Below are 19473 nucleotides of genomic sequence, written 5' to 3' on the forward strand. Positions count from 1 at the left end.
ATCCACAATCTTATGTGGGTCGTTCTTTTTCTTTCTTCTCAGCTCTCAAACCTGCTTTTTAAATGTGCTCCTTACTTTGTTTGTTGTCATTCTGGCCTTGGCAGGGCTATTATAGAAAGTGTGAGCTGAATACAGCTAAAACAAATACCCAAGGTTGGAAGGGCATTGTTCCTATAGGACACACACACACACACACACACACAGGCTGAGAAAGTACTGTTTTCTTTGCATTAGACAGAGAAATGAAACGAGAGGTGTATTATAGAAAGAAACAGACAAACCCACTCATGGGTTATCAAGTTAGGGATGAACAAAGAGAGATGTTCCATGTCCAATAAAAGACTAAACAAGAGCTGTCTTAATCTGTGAGTATTTTTATTTTATAAAACTAGTTACATTTATTGCAGGTTTAGTAATACACTTTCAATAAAATAATGTAAGTTATATGCATAAAGGAACTGTACAAATGTGACTCTACAGAAACACTGTTCTGATCTGTGAGAACTGCCTCCTTACCAATCATTAAATGTGCCAACACAACAACAAAAATGTAAAACAAAAATGAGAATAAGAAAGAAAGAAAATATTTGCTCATTTCAATTATCTAAAAATTCCAGATGTCATTTCCTGCAATAGAGGAAATGGGTGGATTGTGCCTCAGGAAGTAGGCGAGTCCTTGTGTTTCGGCTTCCCAGACCTTTTACTCGATGAGTAAACATGAAAGCATTCCTCCGGCTGTCCAAAGAGAGCTACTCACAAACTTATCATACAACCTTCATTTTTCCCAGTTGACTTATCAAGTTTTTAAAAATATCTCAATGTTGTCATTGTTCCTAAAAATGTAATACCTGTGGAAGGTAAACGAACACTGTACAGTGAAAAGACTCAGGGTTAAGTTGTTGGGGGTCAGACAGGTGGCGTGCTGTAGCGGATCTCCGCGTTGAATTTGTCAGGCGTCTTGGGCAGCGGGGGCTTCTTCAGCATGTTGTGCTTCATGATCATCTCCTCGTTGGCATAGATCGGGGTGTCTGTGTCGTCGGAGTGATACCCTGACTGGTATCCACTCGTCTGATTGGATGACTCCGAGGCCAGAGACTCTTTACTCTTACAGCGCAGCAGCTGGCTGAGGAGAGAGAAAAAGGAAGAGGACGTATTCAAATTTGATTTGCAGCTGAAACTGATCAAGAGATGAATGATTCCTGGACATATATATTATGATTAATAGATATGCTGATGCGTAGCCCTCACCTGAAGTTGGGCGTAGTTGCCAGCTGTTGATTCAAACCCTTTACCTCCTCTGGTGAGAAGCCCATACTGTCTGTGTGACCCTCCTGTAGAAGTGGCAACAATTTAAATGAACTTTGGTTGGTGGAATAGAGAGAACCACTGGGGCTCATTCATATGATGTAGTTCCTTTAGTTTGTAAAAGAGGGCTGAGGTGATTATTATCATTATTGATTAATGTGCTGATACTTATTTTCTATTAATTGATTAATCATTTTGTCTATAACATGTCAGAAAATTGTGAAAAAGTGATTCCTTTTCTGACAATCCACTAATTGAGCAAAGACTAACTTATTTTACACAAAGTCAGTTAATATGAAGTCTTTAGTTCTTATCTCAATTTCAAAGCCACCCTTCTTTAAGAAATCATTAAACATTATGAAAGTAGTGAATCGATCATTTCTAAAGCTTTCATTTCTGGTGGTGTTTCGTAAAAACTATTAAAAGCATTTCTACTATTTCTTAATATTTCATGTAAACGTAGAGGAACATTTCACAACAAAGACAATATTGCTCATTGTCACATTGGGCTGTCACTATATCAGACTACACGATCATCGTGGCCAAAATAATTCATGATAACGATATTATAGCAATATCTATAGAAAAATTCAAAAAAACAAACAAACATAATTCAAATTCATCTTTGACTATTTTAGTGTGCGTTTTCTCTTTTTTTGGCAAATTAGTAAAACTGAAAACATGAGTGTCGGGAGGTGGAGTCTGTAACCATAACTGTACCAAAAAGAAAGAAACTAGAAAGATTGAAATGATTTAAAAGGCGCTCGATTATTTATAAGATATTATAATGTGTGTATTATTAACATGATATCCATATTTAATTTTTTCACAGTTATCGTCGATACCTGTGTATCGCAACATCCATATTCTCACAGTAGTAAGTAGATCACATTTGAGACTACATGTGTTGTATGAATGTGTGCTGACCGTGCAGAGTCACAAACTCTCACCATGATGCTGCTGCGCGCAACGGGGATGTCGTCAAACGTCTTCACACTGAGGGGCCGACTGCACCTCTCACTCTGTTGGGACAGTCTGCACAGAGGAGAGAAGTGATTAAACAAGGTTCACAGCTGAATGTTTAAACTTTTAGAAGTGGAGAGTGAGAAGTCATCATGCTGACCCAAGAGACGGCGGGTTGTCATAGTGGAGCTGAGCCTCCAGGACTTCCTCACTTTGGGGCCTGCTGTAGGGGCTCCTGGGGTCAGGGGTCACTGGAGATTCTTCTGCCTTGCTGCCTAATGTCAGAGGGATGTAGTCCTTCCCATCCTGGAGACCAAGAGTACTCTAATGATATCACCTCAAATACACACTGGATCGATTCATCCAAACAAATGGGTGTAAATATGAATCTACATCAAAGCGATCAATTAGCGATATTAAATATAATCCAGTGTTTACTTCTGATGCTGTAATCAGCTTCTCATGTTGCAACTACAGTTTGCATCAGCCGGTTTCTTTTCTACTTCAACTTCAGCTAATGACTTCCTCGATTTCCCAGAATGACTTGGCAATGCTCAACAAATGGGTGAGCTTGTTGCGCAATGCTGAGGGAACACTGACAGACATAACAAAAGCACAGTAAAAGATGGGGACTGAGAGATTTTTCCAAGGAAACCGCTACATTTGCATCCTGTGTGATTTCACCATGATGTTGAAAGTCGAAAAACGTCTTTTTGTGACTGACGACTGAGAGTTTAAGTGTTTTATGGCCACAGTGCACATTTATTTTGACCCAAACAGACCCGTCGAGCGCTGGCCTGTAGCAGGTTGCCCATATGTTCGACCATCTCTGCGAATGTTGGCCTGTCTGTGGGACGTTCCAGCCAGCAGTCCAACATGGTCTGGTATCTATGAGCACAAAGAAAATGTGACCACAGTAAGACATTTGACGGAGTAACGATTCTGTGTGTAACTGCATCGTGTCAACTTTCCACTCACATCTCAGTGGTGGCGTATTCTGGGGGTCTCATCCGGGTGCCTTCCTTAAGCCTCCTGCAGAATAACTCGTCGATGCAAACACCCGGATATGGAGAAGCCCCTGAAGGAGATAAGACAGAGATGATATTACACAGTGATCATTATGTGTGTAGTGTAGGGCTGCACAATATATCTTTTTTATCATCATGGGAATGTCAACTTGCGATAAATGTTAAATGCGATGAATACATTGCAAAAGACTGAAATATTAGTTAGTTAGGTAATGTTAGTTGAAAGAAAGTATCAGTAGAAAATTGCATTTTAAAATAACTATTAGTTAATAACTTATTTTTGTATTGGGTCTTCTGTGTTTAGTTTGTTGTTCAAGGGTTCAATAAAAGAATATTGGAAATAATTTTCTTTCATAATTTTAATCCAACAAGAAATGTGTTGTATTTTTCACGGTATACTGAAAGCAGCAGAAAGGCAGAAGTGAAAACACTTTTATATCTGTTATAGCAAGAAATATCGTTTTTGCGATAATTAACAACAAAAGTATCTCATAGCACATATTTTCCTCATATCGTGCAGCCCTGATCCGGTGTGCGCTGCAGATTACTAGGCTAGACTTACCCAGAGAAAAGATCTCCCAGAGAAGAACCCCAAAGGACCAAACATCACTTTGTGTGGTGTACACCCGATCGAAGATGGTCTCAGGAGCCATCCATTTTAGAGGAAGACGTGCCTGAAGCAAGACAAGGATGTAAGTTTCATTGTTTCACAGACCCTAATTGTGTAACTGACCACCTCAGCGTAAATTTGGGGGACTCACGTCTCCCTTGCGGACATAGTCAGGGTCTTTGTAGACATCTCTAGCGAGGCCAAAGTCGCAGATCTTCACCACATTATTCTCTGACAGCAGGATGTTTCTGGCTGCTAGATCTCTGTGGATACACTACAGAGCAAAAAGACACAGAGGAATTCACATTTATATACAAAGTGAGATTGTTGTCCACACTTTTGGATGTCTACATGTGTACACAAGTCCAAAGAATTGTAGTTTCACCTTGCGGGAGGACAGAAACTCCATGCCTTTAGCCACCTGGAAGCTGTAGCATATCAGGTCCTCCATGGTCAGATGGTCAGTCGTCTGAGCTCTCTGTGGTCACATGATGCATTTTATAAACATAAATGTGAGCCCTGAACAACAAGTGTCCACAAGCAATGCACTGGTGCAAAGAGTGACAGCTGTGTCGTCCCTACCTTTCTGAGTGTCCACGCTGCTGCCTGAAGCCCTGGAGCAGACGACCGACCCTGTGCAGATGTCCAGCTGGGCGATCTTCCCCAGGCCCAGATCGCCTTCGGTGACATCCTCCTCTGCTGACGCCCACTTCTGGCTATCCACCCGCATCCTCTGTTGACGACGGGGAAAACACAGAGAAAATAATTCAACTCATAATGACATTTTATTCAGGTTGCATGTTTTCTATATGGATCACAATATCATCAATGTAAGAATCCGTGGGTCTTAAGTAGGCTACTGGAGTGTAATGGTTTGTAGTCATTGATGTGACTGTGTGAAGCGATCTGGGCTGAGTGTGGTCTCATCAGAGTGTTGGTGGCAGTTTACTGGCTGCATGATGGTTACGCATCATTTACCTTGTAGGGGCTGTATTCTCCGCGCTTGCTCTTCAGGTAGCTGGAGAGGTTTCCATTTTTACAGTACTCCACAATCACCATCAGTGGCCCTGAGGCGAGAGGGGAAGAGCAAAGAGGTAAAGGATCAAAATAACACAACTCTTTACATTACAGGACATCTAGAGACTGATTTAATGAGAAGTGTAAGGCCTACTAGAGAGAAAGGAAAATATATACCAGCCAACCCAAATTGGCACAAATCAAATCAAATCAAATGTATTTCTATAGCCCAATATCACAAATTACACATTTGTCTCAGTGGGCTTTACAGACTGTACAGCATACGACACCCTCTGTCCTTGGACCCTCGCGAAACATGGAAGAAACCTCATGGAGAGCAACTGAGGAGGGATCTCTCTCCCAGGACGGACAGACGTGCAATAGATGACGTGTGTACAGAATACACAACATAGTAAAAACACATCATCTATGTAACAGAAATGATGATGTGTTCGTAGATAACTATTTAGGTCAGCGAACACTTGTTAAGTTCCATTACTAGCCCTCATAAATAAGAAAATTACCCAGAAACACTGCATGCTCAGGACTCAAAAAGGGGGATAAATTAAATAGGCCTTTCTTCATGTTACAGTATGGCTACGTGCTTTGTATGATGACTCACATCCAGGCTTTGTACAGGCTCCCAGCAGGTTGACGACGTTGAGATGATGTCCAATATGAATGAGAATTTTCAGCTCTGACATCAAGGCACGGTACTCACTCGACGTGGCTCCCTCTGTAACACACAGATTAATTCAACTGCGTGTTTGAAGGTTTTTATTGTGCGTTCTGTGTGCATGTGTTTGGGTGGAGAGAAAGGAAGGACACAATACTAACCCTTAAGCATCTTGACTGCAACAGGTGGTGCACGTGGTAGCTTTCTCGATGCCAAAGGCGGCCGCTTCTACCACCTGACCAAACGCTCCTCGTCCCAGAGGGTCACCTTTAATGCAAAACATTTGTCATGAAAACACACTGGCGAATAACACCATCAGTGCCGATTTAGTTTGCTTACCATCCGTCATGTTCATTTCAATTGATTTTACACTGGAATTTACGTAAAACTATAAGCTATATAAAAGTGGATCATCAGTCGGTTCAGCACTTTGGTCCAGACTGAAATGTCTCAATAACCATCGGATGGATTGCCATGACATTTGGTAAAGACATTCATGTCACCGCAGGATGATTTCATATATTTTTGGTGATCCTCTGACTTTTCATCTAGACCATTATCAGGTCAAAATTTAAATTTGTCCAACACTTTGGTTTATGACTAAATACCTGCAAAGCTTATTAAATTCCCATCATCCTCAGCTGTACTTTGTGTTACTGCTAATTAGCGAGTGTTAGCACGAGAACACGCTAAGTTAAGATGGTGAACAGGCTTAACATTATATCTGATGAACACGGGGTCATCACTGTGGGACCAGGGTCATATGTTTCTGATATCAACTGACATATGTCAGAGATTGATAAGGGCTATCTTTGCACATCAAATGACAACCGTCTGAAAGGAGATCCGTTTAGCCAATGTGGACATATCAATGTCTGAAGTCAAGAAAAACCATGACAATACTGAAATGTTGATGTTTAGGTAAAGTTTACCATGTTCACCATCTTAGTTAAGCTTGTTGTTGAGGGTTATTGTTTCAGTCCACCGACAGAGCCAAGCTGATTTGTGAGCTATGACTTTAAAATAGAAATGAAACAAATGTGAAAAATGTTACTCTTTTTTTATCATAATGTAATATTATTTATAAACTCAGGAAAACTGTCTGAGCTGGGACTTGTAGGGGCTCGGTGTCTTGCTCAAGGACACTACAGCGATGCATATGCTTGTTGTAACAAGTTAAAGCACTGTCTACTTACTCACTATGCCACCTCGCTGCCTACAGTGTTCTCACCCAGCTTCAGCCTGTCCCGAGGAAACTCCCATTTGTTAGCGTCGTACGTCAGCCTTTCACATTGCTCGTCCATGGGCATGTCTTCTGAGTCCAGGATCATGGACAGGTAGCCCGTCTTCAGATCCCCACCACTTGGCTGAAACAGTGGGATAGAGAGAGAGAATATGTTTTTGAATTAATTAGCCACTATTTGAAGAAAAATGTAATTGTACAGCATTTTTCCAGTGACTCCGGTGCCCCTCAAATAAAATGTGCCCAATCAGTGCTGCGGATCTACGTGACTTATGGGAGCAGAGAGTGGCCCTGTTGTTCCGGGATACAAAGGAGAGCAGCCAGTGAGAGCCAAACCAGTCACTTCTAATCAGTCAGACACCACAGTGTGTGTGTTCAAGCTGGGTTTTTTTTTATTTATTTTTTTATTCAGAATGGGCTCCCCTGTGTAACCGGAGGGAAAATCCAAGGAAGGAAAAGTGTGGCAAAGGAAGGATGAGGATGAGGAAGTTCTTACTCTCTTTCTTCCACGGATGACAAAGACGATCAGCAACCAGAAAAACATGGCGATGACCACCGACCCGATAGGAACAATCAGTTCCACATTAGTCTTTTCCTCTGCACCTAAAATAAACACAACAATATGTTCACAAACAACCGCATAATAAAATGTGTCAAAGTACAGATCACTCATCTTATCCGACACATTTGCGATCAGTTCTTCGGGGGGAAAGCGTGGAACAGTCACGCTGGAATGTAAATTATAATTTCAGTGGCGTGCCTTGACGGCGAGTAATAAAGTTCACACAGGTTTGTCATTGTCTTTGGCGTGTACACGTGTGTATATGTGTGTCTGTGCTTGGGTTAGAGGAAGGAAACTGCTGGAATCTGGACTATAAGCAAACTGATGTTTTATCTAGTCATAACAAATGGTCAGGAGTCAGCACGAACACTGCTGCCAAAGACAACTTGGAAAAGGCCTATCAGAGCCATAACGTGCTGTAATGAGCCATCTCTCTCTCTCCGCTACAAAAGGGGAAAGAAAGGGCCAAGGTTATTTATTTAGTTAATATTTCTTCTTGTTGCTGAAGGGAGGGCAGTCTAAATGCTGTATCTTTTATATTTTTCTCATCCCAGATTAATTCTTCCCTTGTGACATTTTTTTTTTTAAATAGTTACATTACAAAGATAGCTTTCATTTGGAATAAACATGGAATAAACATGGAATAAACATGCCCAGCCATGGGACTCAGGCACACTGTAATTGTTTGGAAGGACAGTCAGACATCCAATCTAATAAATGTGATACATATTTAAGATTCAACCACCCTCCCCACCCCAAAAAACCTTCAGAAACTGTGTTTTCTCCCTCTCTGTTGCTCTGTAAAACTCCCTCACATGCAGAGATGTTCTTGTTAGCGGCGTCCTCTACCCTCCCTCACTTGCAGGGCTGGCGCCTGAGCCGTGAGCTAATGTAACTGGGTCTGCATTCTGCTGGCGGGGTCCCGGTCACGTAGGCCCTGGTTCTAGTTAGCACATTTGTTTGTTTGTTGCTGTGTCTGTGTTCAGGACAGCAAAATGTGGACAGGAGAGCAGAGGCGGGAGCTGGGGCAGGGCCAGCCTCTCCCTTTGTCCTGTAGTCTCCTCATTGTTTTGGATTTAGAAACACCCAGGAGGATGTGTGCTAACCGGGCCAACTTCCCGTCATGCGGAAGCAAAGTTATTCTTACTCTACATCTTTGATATAAAAAATGTTGAGGCCAGATATAAATACACAGTCATTGTGAGTATTGTGGGTATTGTCAATAGGTTAAGGCTAAAGTCTCTTGCATAAACTATGAACGATATATTCTTTACTATCAACCATGGATGGATTATTGAACGAGTCCTGTGGCAGTCTCTGTCTGAAGTGCGTGTTAACATTCCTTCTTAGAAAGTAAATGTACTCTAAATTTAGTAAACGCCTCCAAAGAGACGCAATAGTAATACAAAGAGAAAGAAAATGCAAAGGACACAAAACAACTTAAAGAGACTCAAAATGACTACAAGGAGACAAAAGACCACATTCAAAAGAGATGCAAACAACTATAAAGAGACACAAACCAATTGCAAACGCACAGAAAATGATCTAAAAGAGACGCAGAACAATTAAAAAGAAACAAAAACATGTAAAAGAAGCAAAGAGACTACAAATATTCAGAATGACTACAAATAGACACAAAACAACGACTTTTAGTCTGGGAGTCTTGCTCCTATGTAGAAGAGGTGGAGGGGCCTTTTACATTTCTGTGCCATTTTCTCATAATCCATCTGTGCTATCAGCAAACAACAGATATTTCATTATTGTGCGGTGTTATAAACTGTATTTATTTATAATAAAGGAGGGACTGACCTTCAGTAGTCAAATAGGCCTGTGAGGTGTCACAGCCTTGGCTGTTACATGCAGTGCAGCTGTACAGACCGCTGTCCTCCTTCTTCACACGCTGAATTGTCAGAAGGTGGCTGTCCTGACTCAGAATCACGCCTGAAAGAAATCCATACTGTTTCTTTAATAGCTGTGGCACCTCATGTGAATGAGTCAGTGTTCATTGAAAAGCCATGCACCGTCTAACCTGAGCCCTCCACCACAGTGTGGTTGTTTTTGGTCCACACCACCTTTGGGTTCGGCATCCCAGCCGCATCACAGAGGAGACTGATCGTAGCACTCACATTAACTTTTTGATCGGTGATATTATTAAGGATCCATGCAGCCTCAAGACCTAAAGTTAGGAAGGAAAGGAAGTGAATTTTAAAAACACAAAAGAAACATCTGAAAGATTCAGTTTAAGTTGTAAATTGTGTTTCAAGAATGTTCCTCATTCAAATGCCCCGCTCTTAATACTTGCAGAGTAATATATTGCTCATATCTTCTTATTGTATGTTATTGTATATACTTCATGATCCTAATCTTCATATACTCTGTCTTGTCTAAAGACAGTGACAATAGTGTAACATCACTGAAAACAAATAAATAATCTTACCCTACAGGCATAAAGCACCACTTGAAAGATTGCAAATCTGACAGCAAAGTATCTTTTAACTTTTTGTTTGCAATGTAATTCACTTGACATTATTGGTTTTCCATTGTGAATGATCAACTTGTAGTTGCAGTAGTTTCACCCATGAAAAGAGAACTGTACATCTTTCTCACCTTTGAGAGAAAGACGGCGTAGCAGGCAGGTTTTCTCCCGAGTCTTGATGTTTTCCACCCGACATGCATACAGACCCTCATCCTTAGGGGAGGCGTTGGGCAGCGACAGCTCCAGGGTCACGTTGGTGGCCTGCAGGCTGGACAGCAATACATGCGACTGGGGCCTCTGCTGCATTGCAAGAGGGAGGGACAGGTATTAAGTCAGGGGTCGGGAACCTATGGCTCGCGAGCCATATATGGCTCTTTCGATAACGCAATATGGCTCGCAGACAATTTTGAGCTGATATTTAACATGATTAACAGGTAATACATAATTATATTGTGTCATTTTAAAGTAAAACATTTAGCAGCGGATTTGTTTTTAGTTCTCCCCTCTCTTTCCTCCGCCCTGTCTCTGGCTGTAGGTGAAGGTGTGTTCACACAGTGTGTGTGTAGGGGGCGGAGCCCCGCCCTTCGCGAAACCGAGCAGAGGAGAAACTGCACAAAGCAAGCAGTAGACCGGGGGGGGTCAAACTCAATCACAGAGGGCCAACATTAAAAACTGGGACTACGTCGAGGGCCAAACACGGTCCACATGTATTGAACAGGATACACATATTGGATAAAGTGTAAAAAGATATGGAACATATTTAAGTCAACTGCAAACGGATTGCTGAGCAGTTCAATTTTAATTTCTGAGCTGCAAAGTCGGCAAATGCTCTCAGTTGATCAGCAGAATGCTGTCGGGAACACAGCTGTGGAGATGTTTGTCAGTGTTTGGAAACACGCAGTGACCAAAGTTTCCTTCTGCATCAGAGTCTCCCACAGGCAGCTTGGCTTATAAAGCTCTCACTGCATCACACATGTCTGTGATCACACGGCCCTGAAGCTGCAGGTTTAACAGTGAAATGCTTCGTTATGTCGCACAAACAGTCCCGCTCACATCGTCCCAGAGATCTGTGGTGTCTTTCCCTTTGCTTTCCAAAAACTTTCATTCCATTCACATATTTAGTTACTTCCTCAAATGTATTTTCCCGTGGTTGTGCCATGCATTGATTTAATTACCAAAACCGGCGGGCCAGTTATGACAGATATGATATTTTCTCGCAGGCCGGATATAATTGCCTTGAGTTTGACACCCGTGCAGTAAACACTGAAACGTGCACATAAATGAGATGAATAACGTAAGTGTTATTTATTTAATAAAAGAGCACCTGTTCAATGAAACACTGATAGCGCTATTAGTACTCGGAGAAGTGTTATTCTTAAAAAATGCACTCATAAAGTTGCATTCAAATTTATTAAATATATGGCTCTCAAGGAAATACATAAAAAAATATTTGGCTTTTATGGCTCTCCCAGCCAAAAAGGTTCCCGACCCCTGTATTAAGTATTAAGATGTTTAACTTAAGCTGCAATACCACCATGTACAAATACAAAAGTATTAGTATCAAAATATAAGTGCCAGAATGGCCCATTTTAGAATAATATATTAATATATTAATAGGATTATAATTAGTGATGATAAAAAAATATTTTGTAGCTTGTAAAAGTGGAGCTCATTTTAATTACGGATTATTATTCATCTGAATCTGCAAAATAACTAATAAATGTATTGAAGTAAAGTACAATAATTCCCCCCCAGATTAAAGGTATATAGTAGCATAAAGTGTAAATAATGAAGTAAAGAAAAATAACCTCCAAATGTTCCTTAAGTACAGTTATATTCCACCACGGGCGACAGGGCTGCACCGACGCAATCTGCTCCGACTCGGAGATGTTGCTCACGCTGAACCAGGTCAGGTTGCCGTAGATCAGCTTGTCCGCCTTACAGCGCAGAACCACGTCGTCCTCCTCTAAGGGCTCATTGGAAGGAGACACGCTCACCTCAAGGCCACCTACAGCGCACAGATGGACACACAGGCAAGCATGAGAGCAGCAGAATGAAATGTAGTCATGATTACAGAAAGAGCCCACCTGAGACAGAAAAAATTAAAAAATTAAAAAGCACAGTGCTCACGTGTGACGTGGAAAAAGATGATGCGTGTATCCTCCCCTACTTTGTTGGCAGCCATGCATCTGAAGAAGGCAGGGGCTTCAGCTTTCTGAATCTTCAAAGAGCTCGCAATTTTCTATGGAAATGCATTTATTTTGTTAATAACTGCACATTAAATGTAGTCAAAATGTAACATGCACTGTTTAACTGATAGGATTCTAATGGTGGTTGGCTGCAGGGAGAAGGAGCGATATCAAAAGGGAATCATTTACCTTTTGGGCTTGCTCAGAGTCGCTCATAATTCGTTCTACGGGGTGGTAACCGGTGCTATTGCTGATATCCCGCCAACCTTTACACTCCGCTAGCTGTGCCTCAGACTTGATCAGCCCTGACCTGGTGGACAAACACAAACACAAACCAGGTGACACTAACACATCTTGCTATGATGTAAAAGTTACGCTTCTGCAGAAGTTTCTCTTTTGCACCAAGAACATATTAACTCTTACAAACGTAGATCTTTGACTGTCAATATTACGTTCATGTATTTGTTGTTACCCTTTGTTTCCATTTGAAAAAAGATTTAGAAAAAACTATTTTCTGTTTTTGTTATGCAACCTATTTTTAGTTGAGGAAAAACTGTGAATCCAAATTAAGAAACACAGGAAAACTGGGCATTTTGTCGATTGTGAAATTGGGTAAATGATAACGAGGGAAATAAAGTTTGCAAGAAGAGCTGCAGCTTCAGCAGGAAGAAGCTCTTTTTTTTGGACAGAGAGCACGACAGGAACAACAGGAAACATAGTGCAGGACTGAGGAAGTGCTCTGATGTGTAGGCAGGAGATAAGGAACCTGCTGATGGTCTTCTCTGGCCAAAGGCTGCCACTCACACACGCGTCGTCCTTTCTATCAACACTCGTCAGATCGCGGCACACCTGCGGAGGCTGTCGTGTAACCTCCGAGACCTCCCGTCTGCATGGAGCTGCCATCTTAAATGGCTGATCAAGAGAGGCATGTGGCTCTTAGCAAACATGTCTGGTCGTATAAAATCAGTAAAAATGGACATTGTGAAGCGCATGAATCACATCCGCTGATCTGCATCGGGTCAGAGTGAGCTCTCATTGTCTCTTCTCTTGTTTTTGTCAACATCACGAAAGCAGCTATTCCTCTCCTAAAACAACAGCCAGTTGACAATGAGTAACTGAGAGGCATGTGAACACTGCATGCATACACAAAATAAAGTCACACACACACACACACACACACACACACACACACACACACACACACACACACACACACACACACACACACACACACACACACACACACACACACACACACACACACACAGGAGAAAGGTGACTTACAGGAAGGCCTGTGGACAGTCCTCTTTAGACATCCACTGCCAATGGATGTGTGTGGGTATGGGAAATCCACGGGCGGTGCACCTTAGGGTGGGGCTGCTGCCGTACAGGTACACATCAGTGTCCACCGCCACCTCCTTCTCAATGATATGAGGAGGCACTGTAGAAAAAGACAGAGAGTTATTCCCACTGTCCCTCGGCCAACAGCGAGAGGCAGCTAAAGAAGACATAAACAAGGTAAATAAGAGAGAAAACATGCCATTGACCAGCAGCTGGAAAAAGCGTCTCTGTTCCTCTTTGGTAATCTTATTGGTCAGGATCATTGTGTAATTCCCTGCATCCATTTCTGTGACTCTGCGGAGGATGAGGGCATCACTTCTCTGCTTTACTCTGTAGTCATCCTTCAGTGGTTGGCCATTCTTTAACCTGGGCAGAGGAGAGTAATGTGTAATGTAAGAAATCGGGATCAGCATGAATGTAACAAGGTCTCAAAGGAACACCATCTTCAGCACAAAGACTATAACCTTTTAACATGAAAGATATATAGTATATGTATGATAAACTTCTGCTAGTGCAACTTCTTCTTCTACTGGGAACTTTGACAATTTACCATTTAAAGCTGGGCTCTGGGTAGGCGGAGTACTTGACAGGGATCGATGTTAGATCTCCCACAATTACCTCCCAATCCTTCATCCACGGCTCTTTCATATGGAGGAAAGGTTTTTCTGGAAACGCAACAAAAAACACCAAATAATGTTAGTGACGCAAATAATAAATCTTTCACAATACTTAGGAATGAACCACAGGAATGTGTTTTGGTGATAAAAACTAAGCAGAACATATCACAGAACTTCACATGGACATAAAACATGTTCAAAGTGCAGAAAGAAGTTTTGTAATCTGGCTGATAAACTCCAATCATTGCGTTATTGTAGGAAAGTACTCAACCAAGTTAACAGGAGATTTCAGTTACAGTTATATCCATATTTTAGCTAAATGAACTACAGTCTTTTATTTACAGGTACACAAACAGGATTTTATGATTCACAAGGCACTAAAGCCTCGACACAGACAAACTGTAGTGATTCTTCTGGACACGCCCATCTCATTATCATACGAGCATTAAGAAAATGGGAAATGTTTTGTGGGGAAATAAGGGAATAACTGATTAAACTGTGCCAAGGACAAACAAGTGGGGGGGAAGCGAGTTAATAGAGTAAAATAAATTTGAGTTTTATTTATTTCATCAAGTGGTTGTAGTTGTAAAGGAAACAAATGAAACAGCTTTTGCTTCTTTGATCAAATGATTGGAGATTGAAGAAAAAGTATAAAGCTTTATTATTATTTAACTTTTACTTAATCATTAAACAATATCAGTTATTCATTTATATTGTTGACTTCTCTTTTACTACATTTTGTCAGTTTCCCTGGAAAAAAGCAAAGCAAAAAAAACAAACATTCGACTTAAATGGGAGGTCTCTGTATTCAAAGTAACGCATGAAGAACAGCATGCGGTATGATTACAGCATAGCAACCTAACTACCTAGTGTTTATTTCAGAGTTGCATATATTTACATCACATTCTCAACAATATCCCAGAGTATACAACATATGTCAAGCTGAATTACACGGAAAGATACACTAAAGAGAGAAACACTTGTCCTAGGAGAGAAGAGCATTAAAGAACCTGTGGATGAGGTTAAATCATTTGTCAGAATGTTTTAGGAATGTGTTTGGCCAACATACCTTTACTCTGAGTATCAAAACAGCTGAGTACAACAACATTACATTTCCAGTACACCTACCATACACTTTAAGAACAGCTGAGGCACTTTTCTCCATCTGCCCACTGGATGCAGTGCAGGTGTATTCTCCAGAGTGCTCGACTGTCACGTTCTCCACTATGAGTGTGTTGGACAGCTCCAGGGAGTTCCACAGCTTCTTCTTGTGGGGTGTCGCGTGGGTCGGCCTCGAACCATTCACCGAGGTCTAACATGAGACAGACAATTAGTATTTAAAACAGACGGTATAGAATAATTGTGAAATCAAATGTTTTAAGTGAGAAACAACCAAATATTGGCTTTAGCCAAGCATGAAAAACACACCTTTGCACTTTGACCTGGTGTTGAGATAAAGTGAAGGATTCCTGAAAGCAGGAAGTAAGGAATATGTACAAGGACAACAGGAAGTGAAATACAAAACTTCTGGTGTCTCTGTCTGTCCTCAGCGGTGTGTAAAACAGGCTGATGGAAGGCTGTCACATGTACAGTACTTTATACAAGGGCATTGACCGTCATAGAGGAAGAGATTGAAATGCCTCGCGCACTGACCAGGGCCTGACCGGAGTGAGTCCAGTTGAATTCGATGCCCACGTTGAGCTCGGTTTTGGCAGTGCAGCTGAGCACCAGCCGCTCCCCCACAGACAGCCTCAGTGTCGGGGAGGTCAGGGTGAGTTCATAGATCTTGTATCCTGCGGAAAAGGGAGGGAAAACACGGCAGTCAGTCATTGTTCTCCTGAGACTACCGACTCTGTGCCTACTCTCCCTCACTTGCTCAGCGCCCCACCAAGTCCCTATTTCACTTACTTACCATCAGTCCCTCTCTCACACATACACATGAGCAAAATCCTGCCTTAAGACATAGTCTATCAAGTAAGTTTTGATATTAATTTAGTCCAATAAAACACACACACGTATTGATTACTTCTACAACTTTGACTTCTACAAGTCATACTTTGCTGTGTAAATGTGTTTGCATCTTACCAACAACAGCAACAATGTACAGAGGGGACGTAAAGGTCTCATTTCCAATCCGAGTATGGCAGGACACGACGCCGGCGTAGCTGATCACATGACTGGGAACAGTGAAACCCGTCCTGGCGTCCCACAGAGAGTCCTTCCCATCGGGATGAAGCTCCTTATTTGGATACTTCTGACCGACACAGAAATGTACTGATTTCGAACATAGAATAACAACACCAGCATATTTTACACACGAGCACCCTTATCTGGGTTTGTAAATAAGATAACATTACTTTGAAAACACCACATTAGGTGAAAGAGCTCTGTAAACTGAGATGAAATGATCTGCATCGGGAGTTGTTGATAATAAATTAACTGCTGAGAGTGTTTCTTTCAGCATGTGAGCCTGAAAACACATTAAATTAAAAGGCATTTAGTTTCAGGTTTAAAGAGGCACTCCACTGGTTTGACACATAGGTTAGTTAGTTTACTCATCTTGAGCAGTACATGCCCTTGAAAACAGTTGTCTGTACAATCTGTGACTGTAGAGGCGCTTCCTAAAGTCTGAAAAACAACCCTGGTGATGTCATCTTTGTTTTGGCTTGGGATGGGAAATAGAAAATAAATATATAACAGAAAGCTGGTGTCAAGAACTGGGGCACGGAGTTTAAAAAACATGAACATTAGGCAGTGTTTTTTGTTTTTTAATCTGCAACTGTAAATGATATGTGACACTATTTTAAATCTGCTGTTAAGGCTTTCATCCTATGGAAGTTGTTCCAGCTTGTACGACACTTAAGATTTCCCTAAGAAAGAACATGAAGAGAACGGAAACAGCTCATCCTTACAGTATGAAGCGTAACGTTGAGATTCTCCACCGAGCCTCGGCATGGAATCACCACCCTCTCTCCCTCACGGATGAACACCACCTCGAATTCTTTCTCAGACGGCACAAATGGCACCTTGTAATCTAAAATGAAATGTGCAAACATCAGATATATGTTCAGGTTAAGTTCAGAAGAAAGTTAGATTGAAATTGACACAACACTTAGCAAAGAGATGGTCGAGGTGGAACAGGCTAATTAGGCTCTCAGATTTCTTTGTACAAATGCAATACCAGTAAATATGGTTAAAAAAATGTACAGTATAGTAACAAACAGTAAAACTGCATAGTAGTGTATCCTTTGTGGCTGTAAGAGTAGAAGCCCTTTAGTGGCCACAGCACCATGAGTTATACTGCACTTTCACTATTATTCACTTTTACTACTTTAAGAAAGACATTTCTACTTTTACACTGTACTATTAACAGTATGTTTACACTGGTACCAGGCATCAGAGAATATTTTTAGACTGTATACCCCATATATCAATACATTTTCCTCACTGTTTAGTGTCTATTTGCCATAACTGTATAGCACAACATCACAAAAAGACACAGCCTCCTCAAGACACTTCGATCACTCCATCCACACTCCAAAATAAGGTTATAAAGAGTTATACCGTGGACAAACACATAAGCTGCTACTGAAGTCTTGCCGTCTTCCACTTTCAGGTCTCTGTAGGAGCACTGGTACTGTCCAGTTTCATTGACAGTTGCGTTAGAGATGCGCAGGGTTGTGCAGAAGAGTCCCGATCCACTGCAGTCACTGGTGGAGAAGCGAGCGCTGGTGGGAGGGGTCGTCCACCTCAGGTACTGCCGACCTCTGCCAGTCAAGAGATTGAGAGTTCTGTCTGTATGGGTCAACGGATGGATTGAACTCAATAAAAAGGTATATGTTATACATACCTGCATGTTAGTTCCAGGTTGTCAGATCTGTTCATCCTGTGGATGCCATAGCTGTTCAGCGTTGGTGGATCGGACATAAACCGAAGTTCAATAGCTGGAGGAATCAAGAACACGAGTCAAACGCAGCAAAGACTGACAACAAACACATTAATGACACCAGTCTGTACAGCCCTGCCAAAGAATAGCTACGTGGAGGAGTCAGAGATCACTATTGTTTCCAAAAACACGTACGATATGGTCCTTACAAATGTGTTTATTGAGAATTAAAACAAGTGAAAAGCACATGGTATAAACTGAAATTACAATACAGGGAGGGGGGGGGGGCTAGAACTGTTTTGTAACTGGTGCTCTGGATACTCAGGGCCATTTTTCCACTGCTGCAGAAAATGGCGGAGCTGTGTCAAAACAGGAAGCAGGGGAAGATGGGCCGGCTCAGGCTCAATAGCCCAGCACAGTGTGGCCTAGGTGCGGTTCCTGTTTCTGAGGATACAGGCTGCCCACCTCCTCCCTGTGAGGCCCTAAAGCACATATTGTATTGTATGGAAAAAACTAGTTATGCTGACCAAGTAGGCTTTATTTAAGTTTACCTTAATTTAACATAACGACCTCTAAATTAATAACATGCTAATACTTTGTCAAATATAAACTGGGATTATGACTGGTTGAATTGACATTTTATTTGTCAAATAGATTCACATTTTCCTACTTTTCTCAACATATCCCAGAACAGAAATTAACTCACACACACACTACTTTTGTATACTCTTCACATGTAAAATGTATCAGACTATGCAACTGATCTCAGTCATAATTGAGGACTACATAAAATTGACAGATAAACAAAAAAGAATCTGGTAGAATATATTATTGCCTCTATTACAAAACTCCTTCAGTTTGAAATGTAACTGAAGTCAATAGTTAAGACTTGTATTTAATGTATTTTCTTACCTGCAACGAAACTGATTTTCAGAACAATGCCAAACAGTGGAATGACGGAGACTCCCTGAGCCATCATCCGACAGAAGACATGGACAGAGTCCTCATGAACATCCAATAAAATAAAAAAAAGCTTCACTGCAGTATTGATAATCCTACACACTCAGTGCTAATCCATTGATTTCTGATGCTTTATAATCCTCTCCAGAGAAAGATCGCTGCGCCACAAAGTCATGAAAACAAGCAGCAGTCGCTCAGAAGTGATCAGCAGTGTGTAAAGTGCGGCGGTGTGTCCCCATGGAGCTGAAACTGCTGCTGAGGATGGAGAGACGCGCTTCAGCTGAGCAGCCTGCAGGGGAGGAGCGTCTCTCTCTCACTCCGACTCACAACTACCACGAGAGAGACTTGTGGACTTGTTGCTGGTTGTTGGGAATCTCACTTTTACAGAGCTAGCTTAGCCTACAGGGGTCACCAACCTTTTTGATACTGAGAGCTACTTCAAGGGTACTGAATAATACGAAGGGCTACTTGTTTGAAAGAAACCTCCTGAATAACATAGTTGCACGGTTCACCTTTAATGATAATATTATCATTATTATTAATAATGATAATATTATCATTATTATTATTATTAATAATAATAATAATAATAATAAATAT

At 41.4% G+C, this 19473-nt stretch overlaps 1 protein-coding gene across 1 annotated transcript; it reads right to left on the minus strand.

Moving 5' to 3' along the window:
- Positions 1-356: 356 nt before the first annotated feature.
- kdr (kinase insert domain receptor (a type III receptor tyrosine kinase)) lies at positions 357-19196 on the minus strand. Its single transcript, XM_029429815.1, is given in 33 exon segments — positions 357-1123; positions 1249-1331; positions 2256-2340; positions 2429-2574; positions 3051-3156; positions 3247-3346; positions 3859-3970; positions 4058-4180; positions 4292-4369; positions 4371-4384; positions 4489-4639; positions 4885-4973; positions 5546-5659; positions 5761-5782; positions 5784-5866; positions 6831-6966; positions 7339-7445; positions 9214-9345; positions 9434-9580; positions 10012-10180; positions 11689-11888; positions 12011-12122; positions 12259-12379; positions 13354-13510; positions 13610-13776; positions 13961-14075; positions 15156-15339; positions 15681-15820; positions 16113-16281; positions 16940-17061; positions 17592-17794; positions 17878-17971; positions 18826-19196. Coding segments are annotated over 33 exon segments (4065 nt in total). The 5' UTR covers positions 18893-19196; the 3' UTR covers positions 357-906.
- Between the last annotated feature and the right edge of the window lie 277 nt (positions 19197-19473).

Source organism: Cottoperca gobio, chromosome 4 (genome assembly GCF_900634415.1).
Source record: "Cottoperca gobio chromosome 4, fCotGob3.1, whole genome shotgun sequence".
In the NCBI taxonomy this organism is placed as follows: Eukaryota; Metazoa; Chordata; class Actinopteri; order Perciformes; family Bovichtidae; genus Cottoperca; species Cottoperca gobio.